This window comes from Primulina eburnea, unplaced genomic scaffold, assembly GCF_022965805.1.
Source record: "Primulina eburnea isolate SZY01 unplaced genomic scaffold, ASM2296580v1 ctg142_ERROPOS2300000, whole genome shotgun sequence".
NCBI lineage: Eukaryota > Viridiplantae > Streptophyta > Magnoliopsida > Lamiales > Gesneriaceae > Primulina > Primulina eburnea.
In genome coordinates this window covers 84211-100000 of record NW_027330959.1, presented here as the reverse complement: position 1 = coordinate 100000, position 15790 = coordinate 84211, and the positions used below count along the sequence as shown (strand labels likewise).

General features: G+C 38.5%; 2 protein-coding genes across 2 annotated transcripts; both read right to left on the bottom strand.

The window, feature by feature from the left end:
* Positions 1-4134: 4134 nt before the first annotated feature.
* LOC140820770 (uncharacterized) lies at positions 4135-5101 on the bottom strand. Its single transcript, XM_073181113.1, has 2 exons — positions 4963-5101; positions 4135-4772 (listed from the first exon to the last, which is right to left on the bottom strand). The coding sequence occupies exons 1-2, from the start codon at positions 5099-5101 to the stop codon at positions 4135-4137; spliced, it is 777 nt and encodes a 258-aa protein (XP_073037214.1).
* Positions 5102-13906: 8805 nt separating this feature from the next.
* Positions 13907-14954, bottom strand: LOC140820769 (uncharacterized). Its single transcript, XM_073181112.1, has 3 exons — positions 14669-14954; positions 14283-14469; positions 13907-14201 (listed from the first exon to the last, which is right to left on the bottom strand). Exons 1-3 carry the CDS (start codon positions 14952-14954, stop codon positions 13907-13909), a joined length of 768 nt encoding a protein of 255 aa, XP_073037213.1.
* Between the last annotated feature and the right edge of the window lie 836 nt (positions 14955-15790).

Sequence of the window (15790 nt, the reverse complement as noted above, 5' to 3'; positions counted from 1 at the left end):
GAGTCATGATATATATCATGAGCGATACAGAAATAGATCGAGTAATCTGTTCCTTTATCCGAGGAAAAGTATTTCTAATTTGAATGGTCTAATCATTGATCCGAAAATTTCTACAATAAATTGGGTAGGTCGCTCGTATAATTCCCTATCCACGATTCTGCTTACTGGAATCATTTTACTGGAATGATATAGGATGAAAATCCCCCGGGTATAAAGTTTTTAATGCTTATGTAGAACTATACATTAAGAAACATTATAATTTGATTAGATTCATATTGGTGGATCATTTATTAATCATTCGTTGAATGATAAATAACTACAAGTGACGGAGATACACGATTTAATTAACGGAAAATCCAATATTTAAAAATAGTATCGAAAATAACTGGAAAAGTGGAAACAATACCAGATATGATTTGATCAATATGAACAAATCCAAAATCCTTGTAGACAGAACCAATCATTAATTCCCAACCGTGGGGTGAATTAAATCCGATACATAAATCCGTTAATAAAAGAATCGCAAAAGCTTTGACTGTATTGCTTACGTTATATAGGAATTCCTGAGCCCAAGAGTTAAGAATAACAAGTTCTTCATTACCTAAAATAGAATAACCGCTTAGAATAGCAAAACATATTATATCTGTCGAGAAGTGTAAAATCATACGGATACGATCCTCATTGTGTATCTTGATTAATTGGATCGTTTCTTTGTGGATTCCTATAGGAATCTTTTGTAGATGTATTTTCGAGTATTCCTTGATCAGTTCGTCCAAGAAGAGGATTTCCTCTAATTCTATGAACTTTTCTAAAATAATTTTTTTCTTGAATATCATTCAAAAATATTTCGGATTGATCAGTATTCGACCAATTAGTAACCCAAAATTCCATACTTTTAGTAAATGATGAGAGAGAAATCCAACATGACAAAAACACTATAGATGCAAGATACAAAAGAGGAATGAATGATTTCTTTTTTTCCATTTTTCGTCTGTGTATTATTAATTAACCCACTTCATTCGTAGACTCTATGTGATCGAATATTTCTTTTACCCATGAGTTCTAGACAAGGTATCAAACCTATGAATCTATTTTATTTGTGATTTTGTGTGAATCTAGAACGAATACAAAAATAGACTACGACTCCGCTTTGAATTCGAATCTAGAAATAATCAAAAATATTGTTTCCAGATATATCAATTCATCAAATTTCTTAAAGTGTCTCCTTTTGATGAATGACCGAAAGGAGACACTTTAAAAAATGAATATTATTGATATTTTGAAACGAAAGAATTCTTTTTCTATAAAAATATATAATATTTTGAAAAAATTCCAACGATTACCCATATCCAAGAATAGAATAATTGAGAGAAATATATTGTGATGATAAAAAAAATGAGTGGTAAAACAAGACAGATATGGACCAGTTATCATTATTAAAAAAACCCTTTATTGGTTAGTATTAGTAATGGAACACAAAAGAAAGGATAAATTAAAGGGTCGATTGAACGTTTTGATGAAACTTCAGTTAAATTATGTTATAGAAAAAACATGAATTTTTACCTCCTGCTGAGAAAGCATTCATTCTTCAGCCCATTTCTTTTTATCAAAAGACTTCAATTGGTACGCGCAAAAAATAGGCCAATTGGGCGGCTTTTTGTTCAATTTCCCGCGAAGTAAAATTCTCATCAGTACGGGTCAACGGAATAGCCCCCGGCCTCGGATGTCCATATAAAGGATACGACGAGCATAAATATAATCTTTAACTTCTATTCTAATGGACTGAATATCTTTTGTATGGAATCGGAGGAATATGCGACGATTTGTTCCAGGAAATACCCAACGAAAAATACACACTATTCCCTCATTTTTATCGAATCGATCATAACCACTAGCTACATTCCAGGAAATTGTGCACCACAAATAGGAACTAATAAAGAAACCAACGATCCCGTAGAAAGACATCACGAGGCCTTGTGGAAAAAAACAATTTGCTGAGCCGGAACAAAAGAATCCTAATGAACCTAAAAAAACGATAAGGGCCCAGCAAAAATTACTTAGTTTTCGAGACCCCGTTATAAGTTCTATCCATATATGTTCTGATCGCCAACTCATACTTCATCCGATTTAATTTTATTAGAATTGAAAGAATACCCCAAATTATTTTGACTTTACTTTTTTTTTTTGTTTACGAAGGAACTCTAGTTTGATGAGAGTTCCATCGGAGTAATTTATCAAATTGGTTAGATCTAAACTAATAACATATCCTTCCTTAAATCCTAAATATACATATTACAGATGGATCCACCAACTTTAGGTATCCAACGATCCTGCTTTATTTGAAACTAGCTGGAATTTATCTTCCCATAGATCATTTTCTGCAGGCATAATAGCTTTTTCCTTTAGAAATAACATGTCATACCATATTTCCATTTCCCGAAAGAAATAAATATCTGTGTTATCCTAGCAAGTAGAAGTTAAAAAAAAAGGATGAGATTAGGTCCCCTCAGATCTAAACAATCTTGTTTTTTTAACATAAAGAAATAGAGAAGCCATTGTAATTGCCGGAAATACTAGGCCTACTAAAGGCACAAAAATAGAGGGAAAAATTAAAGTTGCCATAAAATCGGGTACCTCGATTTACTATTTGCACCTGTTATTATTTTTTTTATATCATTTTTATAATAATTATAATTCAAAATTGTAATTATTACGAATTGGTCTTTATTATTCAATTCAATTTCTTAATAAATTGAATTTGAAAATTCTTTATAGAAGTAATAAATATCTATATATCTAAGTGAGTATATAGACTAAGTCCAAGGAATGTAGAACTAAATAAATGGACTTATTCATCTTTCTACACGAAATATACCTATGATAATCAACTTTATTATATTAAATTATATTAATTATATTTTTTTCTTAATTTCTTTGTGTTTTGTTCTTGTCTTCTAATTTGAAAAGGTTTCTTACAAATTATCGAAAGATTTGCTAGAATGCGACATAACCAGGATTTTTAGTGAAAATGAGATTTTGGGCGATGCAGAAAGATAAAAAAAACTATATATCTATCTTTTCTATATTTGATTATCTACGTAGGATATTTTAATTAATTCGGGAGTCGCATGTGTACGTTTGGGATTTGTGCCAAGTTTAGTGATTTAAATTTTATAGTTACGACAGCAAGTCCACGGTGTTCTAATGAAGTCCACGATGCTCATAAATATATATCACATGCAAAATAATTATTTTTGAGCTATGTGATTTGTCGTGGCCAAATTATGTTACGGAATTGGAAAGCCGTAAAGTATGACTGGGACCTCTACACTCGGTAAAGTATGACCGGGGACCTCTACACTCGGTAAAGTATCTCTCCATACAAACTTGACATTTTTCTTCGTCAATGAGGTGAGTGGCACTGCAATAGAAGAAAATCCTTGAATGAATTTTCTGTAGTAACCCGCTAAGCCAAGAAACTGTAGATCTTTGATGCGTTCTTCGGCTCAACACATTCTTTTACTATTTCTACCTTGGACGGATCAACTTCAATACCACTACTAGAAATAACATGTCCCAAAAATACCACATTCTCTAACCAAAATTCACACTTGCTGAATTTTGCAAACAACTTACGCTTCTACAGTACTTGCAATGCAGTGCGTAGATGCTGTCCATGCTCCTCATGGCTCTTCGAATAAATGAGGATGTCATCAATGAATACGATGAAAAACTGATCCAAGTAAGGCTGAAATACGCGATTCATGAGATCCATGAAGATCGCTGGAGCATTTGTCAATCCAAACGGCATCACTAGGAACTCGTAATGCCCATAGAGAGTTCTGAAGGCTGTCTTGTGCACTATCTACTTCTAGTGTGGTCAGAGACTTGAGGCAGATGGTACCCGGAGCGAAGATCTATCTTAGAAAACACAGAAGATCCTTTCAATTGGTCGAATAAGTCCTCGATCCTAGGCAGTGGGTACTTATTCTTCACTGTAACTCTGTTCAGCTCTCGGTAGTCGATGCAAAGCCTCATGTTTCCATCCTTCTTCTTCACGAAGAGTACTAGCCAAGGTGAGTAACTAGGGCGTATGAATCCTTTGTCCAATAGCTCTTGTATTTGCTGTTTGAGCTACTTCATCTCTGTGGGCGCTAATCGATATGGTGTCTTGGAGATTGGCACGCTACCCGGCATAATGTCTATAGAAAACTCCACCTCGCGCTCATGTGGGATACCCTTAATGTCGTCAGGAAAGACGTCCGGAAAGTATCTGACAACTGGGACGTCTGCTACTGTCTGACTAGTAGCATCAGAGGCTGAAATAATGCTCGCTAAGAATGCTCGGCAGCCCCTAAGCGTAAGCTTCCTTGCCTGAAGACATGATATCATCCGTGGTAAGCTGTTGCGTCCACTTGGCTCCAACACAAAATCCTCTTCACCTAATGGTCTGACCCTCACTGATTTTTGTTGGAAGTTGATTGTTACTCCATTCTTTGACAACAAATCCATTTCTAGAATGATGTCAAACTCGGGCATCTGCAATACTATAAGGTCAACATAGACTGTGTGGCTTTGTAGCTCGAGACTCAAGTCTCTGACCACACTAGAAGTAGACAGTTTTTCTCCAGATGGAACGGTCACAGAATAACTCACGTCGAGCCTGGTGGGCTTGACGTCAAAAAATATCACAAAGTCGTCTGATATAAAAGAATGAGTAGCCCCGGAATCTAATAGAGCAATTGTGGCTACTCCCGCTATATAGATCCTCCCTGAGATAATATTAGCATATACTCAACCCAACAATTCACAAAAAGGCTAAATTAATCTCATGTATAGGCTAAATCCACTATCCTAAAGTTCTCGTGCAAATTTCGAAAATTATCTACTAATATACCCAAAAATTCAAACCATGCAAAATAAATTCCAACAAATAATATGGCGCTAAATAAATTATATTACCTGTCAAGAGTGTAGTGTCTGGGTCTACCTCCTCGGCATGCATTGCAAAGACTCGGCCCTGAGTCGGCTGCTTCCAATGTGGACAGTTCTTGGGCACGTGGTCAGTGGATCCACACTTGAAGCACTTACAGAACCCCATAGACACTCTCCATCATGCTTGCGACTCCAGTTTGGGCACACCGGATATTCAGTAGGTTTATGAGCGGCCTTCTTCTATGGTTGCTGCCTTTTTCCTTTGTTAGGCCCTTTAAACAGCTTTTTAGCTGGCTGTTGAACTTGTCGCTGCGGTGCCTGGAAGGGCCTCTTGCCTTGCCTATAAGTCTCGATGTCCTTCAAATCCTGTTCAGCCGCTAAAGCTCTGGTAACTTCAATGGCATAAGTAGGAGGACTAGCTAAGCGAACATCACGGCGCAAGATCGGCCGTAAACCATCCATGAAATGCCTCAATTTCTCCCTTGCGTCATTAGCTATCAGGGGCACGAAGTGACACCCCTGCTCGAATTTCCTCACGAACTCCGCAACACTGCGGTCTCCCTGTGTCAATGTCATAAACTCTCTAGTCAGTCGGGAGCGTACCTCATCAGTGAAGTACTTGGAGTAGAAAACCTCCTTGAAGCCTTCCCAAGTCAGAGTCTGCAGATTCACCGACACTGATGCTTCTTCCCACCATAACCGAGCATCGTCCTTCAGCAAATAAGTGGCACATCTAACCCTATCAGCTTCCTGCAGCTCCATAAAGGTAAAGATCATCTCTATGGACTTAATCCATCCCTCTGCCACCATAGGATCAGTCGTACCCCCAAAGTCCTTGGAGTCCATCTTACGGAATCGCTCATACACCGCCTCAGGCCTTGTCCTCCTATCCACCTCAGTATTGTTCCTCGAAAACTGTGCAAAAAACTAAGTCATACTTGCGAGCATATGAGCCTGAAGTTCTGGTGGTGGACGTGGAGGGGAAGCTCTCTGCCAACACGAGCCTCACGACTCTCACGGTCAATAACGTGTTTAGGAGGCATACTGTACCACAATTTAATCTAACACGTAACCAACATGCATAACCGAATTACTTATATAACATGCTAAAGTGATTCAAAAACTTAAACATGCAGTTTAAAGGAACTTGTACTTAATACTTAATGGATTTAAAATCGTAAAAACTTACAGACTTGAGACGCGATTTCATGAGCTTCTCGCAACCAGCAGTGGCAAAACCCTCTATCAGAAAACATTGCGCTCTGATACCAACTGTGACGAACCGATTCTTAAAATAATAATACTTTAACATTTGCGGAAAAATTTGGAATTTTCTTATTAAATAATTTATTAGAAGTCGTCCCTACTCATACTAAAATAAAATTAATATTAAAACTCCATCATTTAAAATAAATCACCAACATCGGATTAATCCTAAAATCCAAAATAATTTACTAATTTAATTTAAAAATAGTCTAACAAAATTATAAATTTAATTTGCTTATCACCAATCCACCAATCCTAATAATCAAAATTCAGAGTAAATAATTTAAAAAACGTATGTAATAATATAACTTAAACTAAAAAGTCCTTGGGTTTGCACTGCCACTGGCCCGATCTTGCTCACTGCTCACCACCTTCTGTCTCCTCAACTACATCATCTGCATCGATCAAGTCTAGTGAGTCTAATGACTCAGCATGCATAAACCATGAATAACGAATAATACATAATAAAAATCCATGCAATTTAAACTTAGCTTGTACATAAAATATTATAGGCATAAATATGTATAAAGCGACTTCCCTGCGTACTTGTTATGCATAATCATATACGTAAATAATTTTGCGTAGAGTTCTGTTCAATGCAAGTGGCCCATACACATAAATCGTTTGATCAAACTCAACCACAGTATTGTGCCGACAGGGATCACCACAACCTTTCGACCGGATGTCCACTCCCACATACATAAATCCTCGGTCATACTTTACTGAGTGGAGAAGTCCCCGGTCATACTTTACCGAGTGGAGAGATCACCGGTCATACTTTACTGCTTTCCAATCTCGTAACATAATTTGGCCACGACAAATCGCATAGCTAAAAAATAATTATTTTGCATGTGATACATATTTATGAGCATCGTAGACTTCGTTGGTGTTAACCTTAAAATTTAAATCACTAAACTTAGCACAAAACCCAAACGTATACATGCGACTCCTGAATTAATTAAAATAGCCTATGACTTACCGAACGACTCGGGACTCGAACCATACTTAGCCAACACCCTCACCAACTGTCCAACAGCCTAAACTATCCCCAAACAATAATCGAATCAAAAAAACCTACGATCCATAGAAACCAAGCTGCCCCAAGGAAATGTGCTACGACCCTTGTGCGCTTCTAACGACTTCACGCGTAAACCGACTCGAATCGAACCCGAACCAAGCCCTAGACTCGACCCTTAGACATAACATAAGACCATGGTTAAAACCCTTTGTACTCAGAACCAGCGCCTAAGCCCCAAAAAAATCAGAAACGTGACAGCCCCTCATGTGAGGCCAATTTCTGTGCAGCTTTCGAGTTTCTGGTTCCAGCGCTCTACCTGACCATCCAGCCCATGAATCACCACATCTAGGCTAACTCTAGGACCCTAAGACATGCCCCAAACCATAGCCAACAGCCCCTAACCAGCCCATGCACTGAACCGCACAAGCAAACCACCTACAGCCCCTTACATGCACCTGCGCAGCTGTAGTGTTTCTGTTTCCAGCGCTTTCCCTAGACAACCTGACCCTAAACCACCCTAACTAGGATCATCCTAGGACCCTTAGAGACTGCCTAGACCATAGAAAAGAGCCCAAACCCAGCCCCTGACTAAAACCATAAAGCCGAAGCCTACAGCCCTGTACACATGCAACAACAAAAAAGAATCGCACAGGCCCTATTCATTTCCAGTGGCTGTGCTGTCGCTCCAGGCCATTTCTAACCCTCACCAGATCACTAACCATGTCTAAACACACTCCACATCATACCCACACAGCATCAGCACGTCCAGAATCCCAGCCGAAGCTCACGCCACCAAGATTTGGAAGAATACGTGAGTTCCAAGCATAAATGTCCAAAATCTTTTTAAAACTGTTTTGATTCATATGCAGCCATATAAAATTGTTTCTCATTCAATTCTATCATCAAATATCAATATATAACATGATCGATGAAAGAGGATCGGTTACGGTGACCGGAAGCGCAACGGAAGCACAAAAATTTTCGATTTTTCATACAAAATTTCGGCCACCCTAAGATTTGTGTAGCAAATACAATAAAACACAATAATATGACATTCATAGTGTGTTTAGAAAATTACCTATCGATCTCAAAGATTGATGTAATGGCTCCAACCAAGTTGTAAACAACTTGGCTCTTGAATGGAAAGAAAAATCTACAAGCTTCCTTTGAGCACTCCTTGCTCAACTATTAAGCCCACCACCAACTAGGTAGATCCCCTCATATTTTGCACTAGAAAAATATGAGGATTTTTCTTTGAGAAGAGATTTGTTTCTCTAACAATTGAAGAACAAAAATGAGGAAAAATATGGAGAGAATACTTGGAGAATGCCCCTTAATATTTTCGGCCAACCCCTTTTAAAAATGGGAGGATTCAAGACTAGTCTTGGTTGTGGGAAAAGGTGTGGTGTATTCCAATGCCTTGCCTTGGACATTGCAAAAGTTGTCTCCCAACTTTTCATCTCCCATGCATGCAAATCTTATTTGATTTTTAACAATTAAAAATTCATGAACTAAATTTAATTATCTCAAACATATTTGAGACTAATTAAGTATTACTTGAATTTACTCAAGGCACTAGTTGAATAATTATTTTATTATTGGGCTCTACAAGACTCAATATGATTTAATTAATTCAACACTTGAATTAATTTAATTATTTGGACTCTACTAGGTCCACTAGTGTTTAATTAATTCAACACTTGAATTAATTTAATTTAGTCCATAATAATGTTTATGAAAATCACAATTTTCAAATACATTATTCACTTGGCCAACTTTTAATTTAGGAACACTTCCATAAATTAAAATTTACATTTCTCTCATAGAAGTCATACTTCTATTTTTCTTTACGCTTATAAACCCATTTATAAGCCGTTCAACACATTGAACTAATTTCTCCTTTATAGAAGTCATACTTCTAATTTTCCTTATGCTTATAAACTCCTTTATAAGCCGTTCAACACATTGAACTATTTTTACTTCTCAACGGGATCTAGAAAGCTAGTACTTGTGTGGCCCTCAATGGTTCATTGATACAACTAGCCGTGGGTTCACATCTCCATGTGATTCGGACTAAACATGTCCTTATATGAGCATACCCCAATTGCTCCATTCTTACTTATCAACTCCTTGATAACAAGAACGTCAGAACTCAAGTCTGATAGTACCCAACCAATCATGTTAAACGCCTAGCAGCATCGCTTACATGATTCCCTAGGTATCAAATGATAGTGCCTGCAAGAACCATTCAATTATGGTTAGCGTACAGTACGGTCCCTTCAACTCATATATCCCGATCGATTCGACAACCATTGGTTTATCGAGAGTTGTCAATGAATCGATACTATGTGTCATGTCGTAGTTGCATCGATGGTGTAATCTATGAAACCCCTTTCATAATTACCACCATACTCTGGCCAGAGATTTCAACCTACATACACATGATAACACATAGGATATCCATACCCGAAGGTAAGCGGTGAATCTCCGACTACAATGCATCGACTCCTATATGTTTCGACATGACACCCAACCTTGCCACCTGATGACCCCATAAGAGTCGGTAAACAAGTCAAAGTGAAATGCTAGCACATAGAGTCTCAATGTTGTCCCGGGTCATAAGGACTAATGGTGTACAACCATAAACTAGGACGTTTCCACTCGATAAGTGAGAACCACTTGGAAAGTCCTTTAATGGAGGGTTGTTCAGTGCACTCTACCAGGAGCACCTATTTGCATGCTCGGACATCACAATGTCCCCTACCAATGAAACATGGTACTCACATCGCAGATACTAGTCTCTAACTCGAGCGGCCTATATCCTTCTTAGTGGCGGCTGAATCGACTAGGAACCGTTTAGAATATACAGTATTACAAATATGAGTTTCATGATACTCATCATATGAGCATCTCATATTCTTTATACTATTTGTATATTCAAGGGCTTTATCTATGCAACTAGCATGTGTATACAGATAAAGATGTGCCAAAATAATAATTTCAAATATTACTAAAATAAAGATTGCTTATACATAGAGTTTCATTGTGAAAACTCGGCCAACACTTGGCTCGACGGGCACCTACTCTAACAATCGATGCGTTAAAGAAGGCTTTAGACATGTTTTTGCGTTTTTAAACGCTCGAACCGTCGAATATCGTCGTGGGGAAAGTGGTGGGAGATCGGAGGGCGTTGTGCTGCGTTTTTCTTGCTAGAAAATGGCTAAACTAATCAAGTAATATTGTGGGAGTGATCAGTTGGAGGTTCTGATGGAAGAAGACCAAAAATTTTCCTCCTACCCTAAGGGAAATTCTCGGCCAACTATGGGTGTTTTGTGTGTGTGAGTGTGTGTTCTTGGTGTATAAGATGTGGCCGAGAGTTGTATACGTTTTGAACAAGGTAGACTTAGGACTCTTTCTTATAGATTCTATTAGGTGTTTTAGGTAGATTAAAAATCTAATCAAATATTTAAACATGCACTAAAAATCTTTCCCTTTAATAAAAAGTTTAGGTGCCAAATTTACAAATTTTAAATCCCCAATTCAAAAGGTTAATATCTCCCATTTTTTTTTTTTTTGCAAATTGTTAAATAAAATACTCAAAATCTTAATCCAACTTAAATACTAATTAAATAAATTAATTATGGCATAAAAATCCTTATAAAATATTTGCATTACACTTGGTAAATTAAATTAGCGCTAAAAATACTAGAATTTATAAAAATTTCAAAACAATACTATTTTCTTGACTTAAAATAAAAGTGTAACTTAAATTCTTTAATATCTTAATTGTCTCCGATCTCCTTTCCCCAGTTCGGTATCGAATATTCTTCTAAATTCTAAGGCTCGAGAAAACATTTTTAAATTTGCATAGTAAAATGAATGTGTATGAATTTAAAATAATTTAACACATAGTATGCATTACTTAGATTTTTAAATAAATTAATTAATTCAATCATGCACGAGGTTTACGTGTACTAGTTTTGGGCACTATAGTTCCTCCTCCTTTAAATAAATTTCGTCCTCGAAATTAAGGCTTACCGAACAGTTCCGGGTAGCGACTCCTCATGTCGGCTTCGGTGTCCTAGGTAGCTTCTTCGCCGGAAATCGAAATGATTCAGCCACTTGACCTTGACCGACTTGGTAACTTTGTTTCGTAGTCTCCTCTCCTGTCGGTCTAAAATCTGAATAGGCTTTTCTTCATATGACAGGTTCGGTGATAGCTGTAACGGTTTAAAGCTTAGTACATGTGAAAGATTTGCCATGTATATCCTTAGTTTCGAAACGTGGAACACATTGTGTACACCTGCCAGATTCGGCGACAGTGCTACTCGATAGGCTAGTGTTCCAACTTTCTTGAGAATCTCGAACGGACCTATGAATCTCGGACTCAACTTGTCCTTTTTCCTAAATCTCATAACACAATTCATAGGTGTTATTTTTACGAAGACGAGATCTCCTACGGCAAATTAAAGGTCTCTTCTCCTCTTGTCAGTGTAGCTCTTTTGACGACTCTGGCAGTCTTCATCTTGTCCCGTATCTTAACTACTACATCTACAGTTTGCTGGACAATCTCTGGACTAAGCTCTGATCTCTCGCCGACTTCATCCCAATGAATAGGCGATCTGCACGTCATTCCGTATAATGCCTCGTAGGGAGCCATACCTATTGATGACTGAAAGCTATTGTTATAGGTGAACTCCACTAGTGGTAACTTCGATTCCCAATTCCCATGGAAATCGATTACACATGCACGCAGTAAGTTTTCTAAAATCTGTATTAACCTCTCGGACTGACCATCTGTCTGAGAATGGAATGTTGTACTGAATATCAATTTCGTCCCCATTGCAAAATGCAAGCTCTTCCAAAAGGATGACATGAAACTCGGGTCTCTGTCAGATACTATGGTAACTGGAATCCCGTGTAATCTGACTATATCCCGGATATAAAGCTCTGCATACTGTGTCATGGAAAATGTCGTCTTTATCGGCAAGAAATGAGCTGACTTGGTGAGACTGATTTTTGCATACCATGTGTTTCAGTTAGTGTGACTGAAGACTTGTTCCAAGCTTGAATCAAAGCAGTTTGTTTTGAAATTTCAGTTTTAAACTGATGAATCAAGGATTGATTCTCTATCATTTCAGCTTTTTGCTTCGCAATCTCTTTTTTCAGACTCAACAATTCAACTGAATCATCAGTTTTAGTTTTGTTGTCTTTGGGATCAGTTTGCTCAGCTTTGGCTTTTTCAAATGAGCGAGCAAGTTTGTGATACTCATTTACGATCATGCAGTGTAATAATGAGTTCATCACGTGTAAAGTCTGTAGAACTGAAGTCAAATACCTGTTTACTTTTAGACTCCAGTTAAGCATCATTTTCCATTAATCATTTCACTTCTTCTTCATCACTAGAACTGCTCGAGCTTTCAGCTTTTGACTCTTCACTGTTAGAATTTGCCCATTTTGATTTGCTCTCTTCAGCTAGCAGAACCTCATGCTTTTTCTTGAATGATCTCTTATCATTCCTATCTCTTCTCTTGTATACAACTGATTTCTTTCCTTTTTCAGTTGAATGTTTGTTGTCCTTCTTTGGCTTTGGACAGTCAGCAATAAAATGGCCCGTCTTGCCACAGTTGTAGCAAGAGTTTGGTTCATCCTTTGAATTGTTTTTCTGATATTGCCTCTGGAATGAACTTTGGTTTCTTCTCATAAATTTACCGAATTTCTTCACAAATAATGACATGGCTTCATTAACTGATCTACGGTTTTCGCAACTGAACTAGTTATTTCAGAACATATATGACATATTCGATGCAGAAATGGAGATACAAAGCGTGCCTGTTGTGTTTAAGATGCACCAATGCTCGAAGGAATCGAAGTGTAGGAGGTGCTTAAGTTTGAATGTCCGAATTCCTTAGCTGTTGCTTACACGAAGAGGGTTGCTGATTGGAGGGGTGAGCGGTTGAGTGGAGGTGGAAATGATAGGTTTAGAGTTAATGATACTTAATTATATAGATAACAATGGATAGTGGGTCTTCAACCGATTGCTTTCCTTTGAAACCGTGGGCATTATGAAAGGATGGGAACGTGACGGGAATTCATCGGTTGTGGAGGGTTATGGGAGGTTAAGGGTTTATTATATAATAATTAGATAGCTAATCAATTAATTAATGGATCCTAGTATTATAATTAAAGGTTTAAAAAAAAGTTTTATGTCTAATTATCTTAAAAGTAGGCCTAGTAAATCCAACCGCACTCCTAAAAAATATTTCGTTTTGGAAAGATTTTGAAAATATAAACCGAAACATCAAAACGTCCACCGATTAGATAAAATTCACGTACCGTTAGAAATTAAAATCCTACGAATAAAAATACCCAAAAATTTCTATTTTTGAAAAATATACTTAAAACGTTTTAAATTAATTTTAAAAAATAACTCGTGTGAAAAAATAATTTTTCTGAATCTTCTTCGGTCTCCGATCCTCGATCGAGCGTGAAATGCACATAAAAAAAACCCTAATACGTGAACGTTAAAAATTTCATGATTTAGATCCTATCATGCATGAATCATGCATAAAAATAATTAAACATATAATAAAAAATAAAATCCTAGATTGCATGCAGTCAGGTTACGTGAATTAAATTCCCGGACCTTACAACTCTCCCTCCCTAGACAAAATTTCGTCTTCGAAGTTAGAACGTACCAAATAACTCCGAGTAGTGACTCCTATTCTCGATCTCTGTCTCCCACGTGGCCTCCTCCTTAGAGTGATTCAGCCACTTGACTTTGACCATCTGGATCACCTTATTCCGGAGTCTTTTTTCCTGTCTGTTCAGAATCTGCGTAGGTCTCTCCTCAAATGATAAGTGCGGTGTCAGCTGAAGTGGCTCATAGTTAAGCACATGTGAAGGATTCGACGTGTACTTTCGCAGCATGGAGACATGGAACACGTTATGAACTCCCGCCAGATTCGGCGGTAACGAAACTCTGTATGCGAGTGTCCCAACTCTCTCTCGGGTTTCAAATGGTCCGATGAATCTAGGGCTGAGCTTGCCTTTCTTCCCGAACCTCATCACACCCTTTATAAGTGCGACCTTCAAAAAAACATGATCCCTTACTGCGAACTCGAGATCCCGCCATCTCAGATCAGCATAACTCTTCTGACGGCTCTGTGCAGTCCTCATCTTGTCTCTAATCCTGGCCACTAGGTCTGCTGTCTGTCTGACAATATCCGGCCCCAACTCTGGTCGCTCTCCTACCTCATCCCAGTATACTGGTGACCTACACTTCCTCCCCGTAGAGTGCCTCGTATGGAGCCATACCTATCGATGCCTGATAACTGTTGTTGTATGTGAACTCCACTAGAGGTATCTTCGGCTCCCAGCTGCCCTGGAAGTCGATCATGCATGCTCGGAGTAGGTTCTCCAGAATCTGAATCACCCTCTCTGACTGACCGTCTGTCTGAGGATGGAAAGCGGTACTAAACAGTAGCTTCGTACCCAAAGCCTGGTGAAGACTCTTCCAGAACGCAGACGTGAACCTCGGATCCCTGTCTGACACTATGGACACTGGATTCCCGTACAGTCTAACTATCTCTCTGATGTACAGCTCTGCATACTGAGTCATGGTGAATGTCTTCCTGATCGGTAAGAAATGAGCCGACTTAGTGAGCCGATCAACAATCACCCAAATGGCATTGTATCCCCCAATAGTCCTCGGAAGCCCTGTCACAAAATCCATGATAATATTCTCCCATTTTCACTTGGGAATAGGGAGTGGTCTCAACTTTCCTGCAGGACTCTGATGCTTTGCCTTAACCCGCTGACAGGTCAAACACTCGGAGACAAATCGCAGAATATCCCGTTTCATGCCTGGCCAACAATAAAGAGTCTGCAAATCCTTATACATCTTTGTACTCCCTGGATGGATGGAGTACGGGGTGCTGTGGGCCTCACTCAGGATATCTGCTCGAAGAGAATCACTGTCAAGAACCCATAGGCTGTCCCTATATCTGACTATGCCGTCCACAACTGTATAGTCTCTGGCCCTTAGTCTCGTCTCTCTATCTCCACTTCTGTAGCTGCTCATCGGAAGTCTGCTCTGCTCGAATTCTGTCTCTCAGAGTCGGCTGTACTGTCAGAGTAGTAAGATTCGGGGCCTCGCCCCTGGCATATACTGCAAGCTCAAATACCTGAATCTCAGCCTGCAACGGTCTTTGTACTGACAGATGGGCTATCACTGCGTGCTTCCTGCTCAGAGCGCCTGCAACTACATTAGCCTTACCCGGATGATAGCTAATGTCACAATCATAATCCTTCACCAGCTCAAGCCACCTCCTCTGTCACATATTCAATTCCTTCTGTGTGAAGAAGTACTTCGGGCTTTTATGATATGTGAAAATCCTGCACTTTTCCCCATACAGATAATGTCTCCAGATCTTCAGGTCAAATACCACTGCTGCTAGCTCGAGGTCATGAGTCGGATAATTCTTCTCATGAACTTTCAGCTGTCTGGAAGCATAAGCTATCACTCTGTCCTGCTTCATTAGAACTGCGCCTAAACCAAGCTTCGATGCA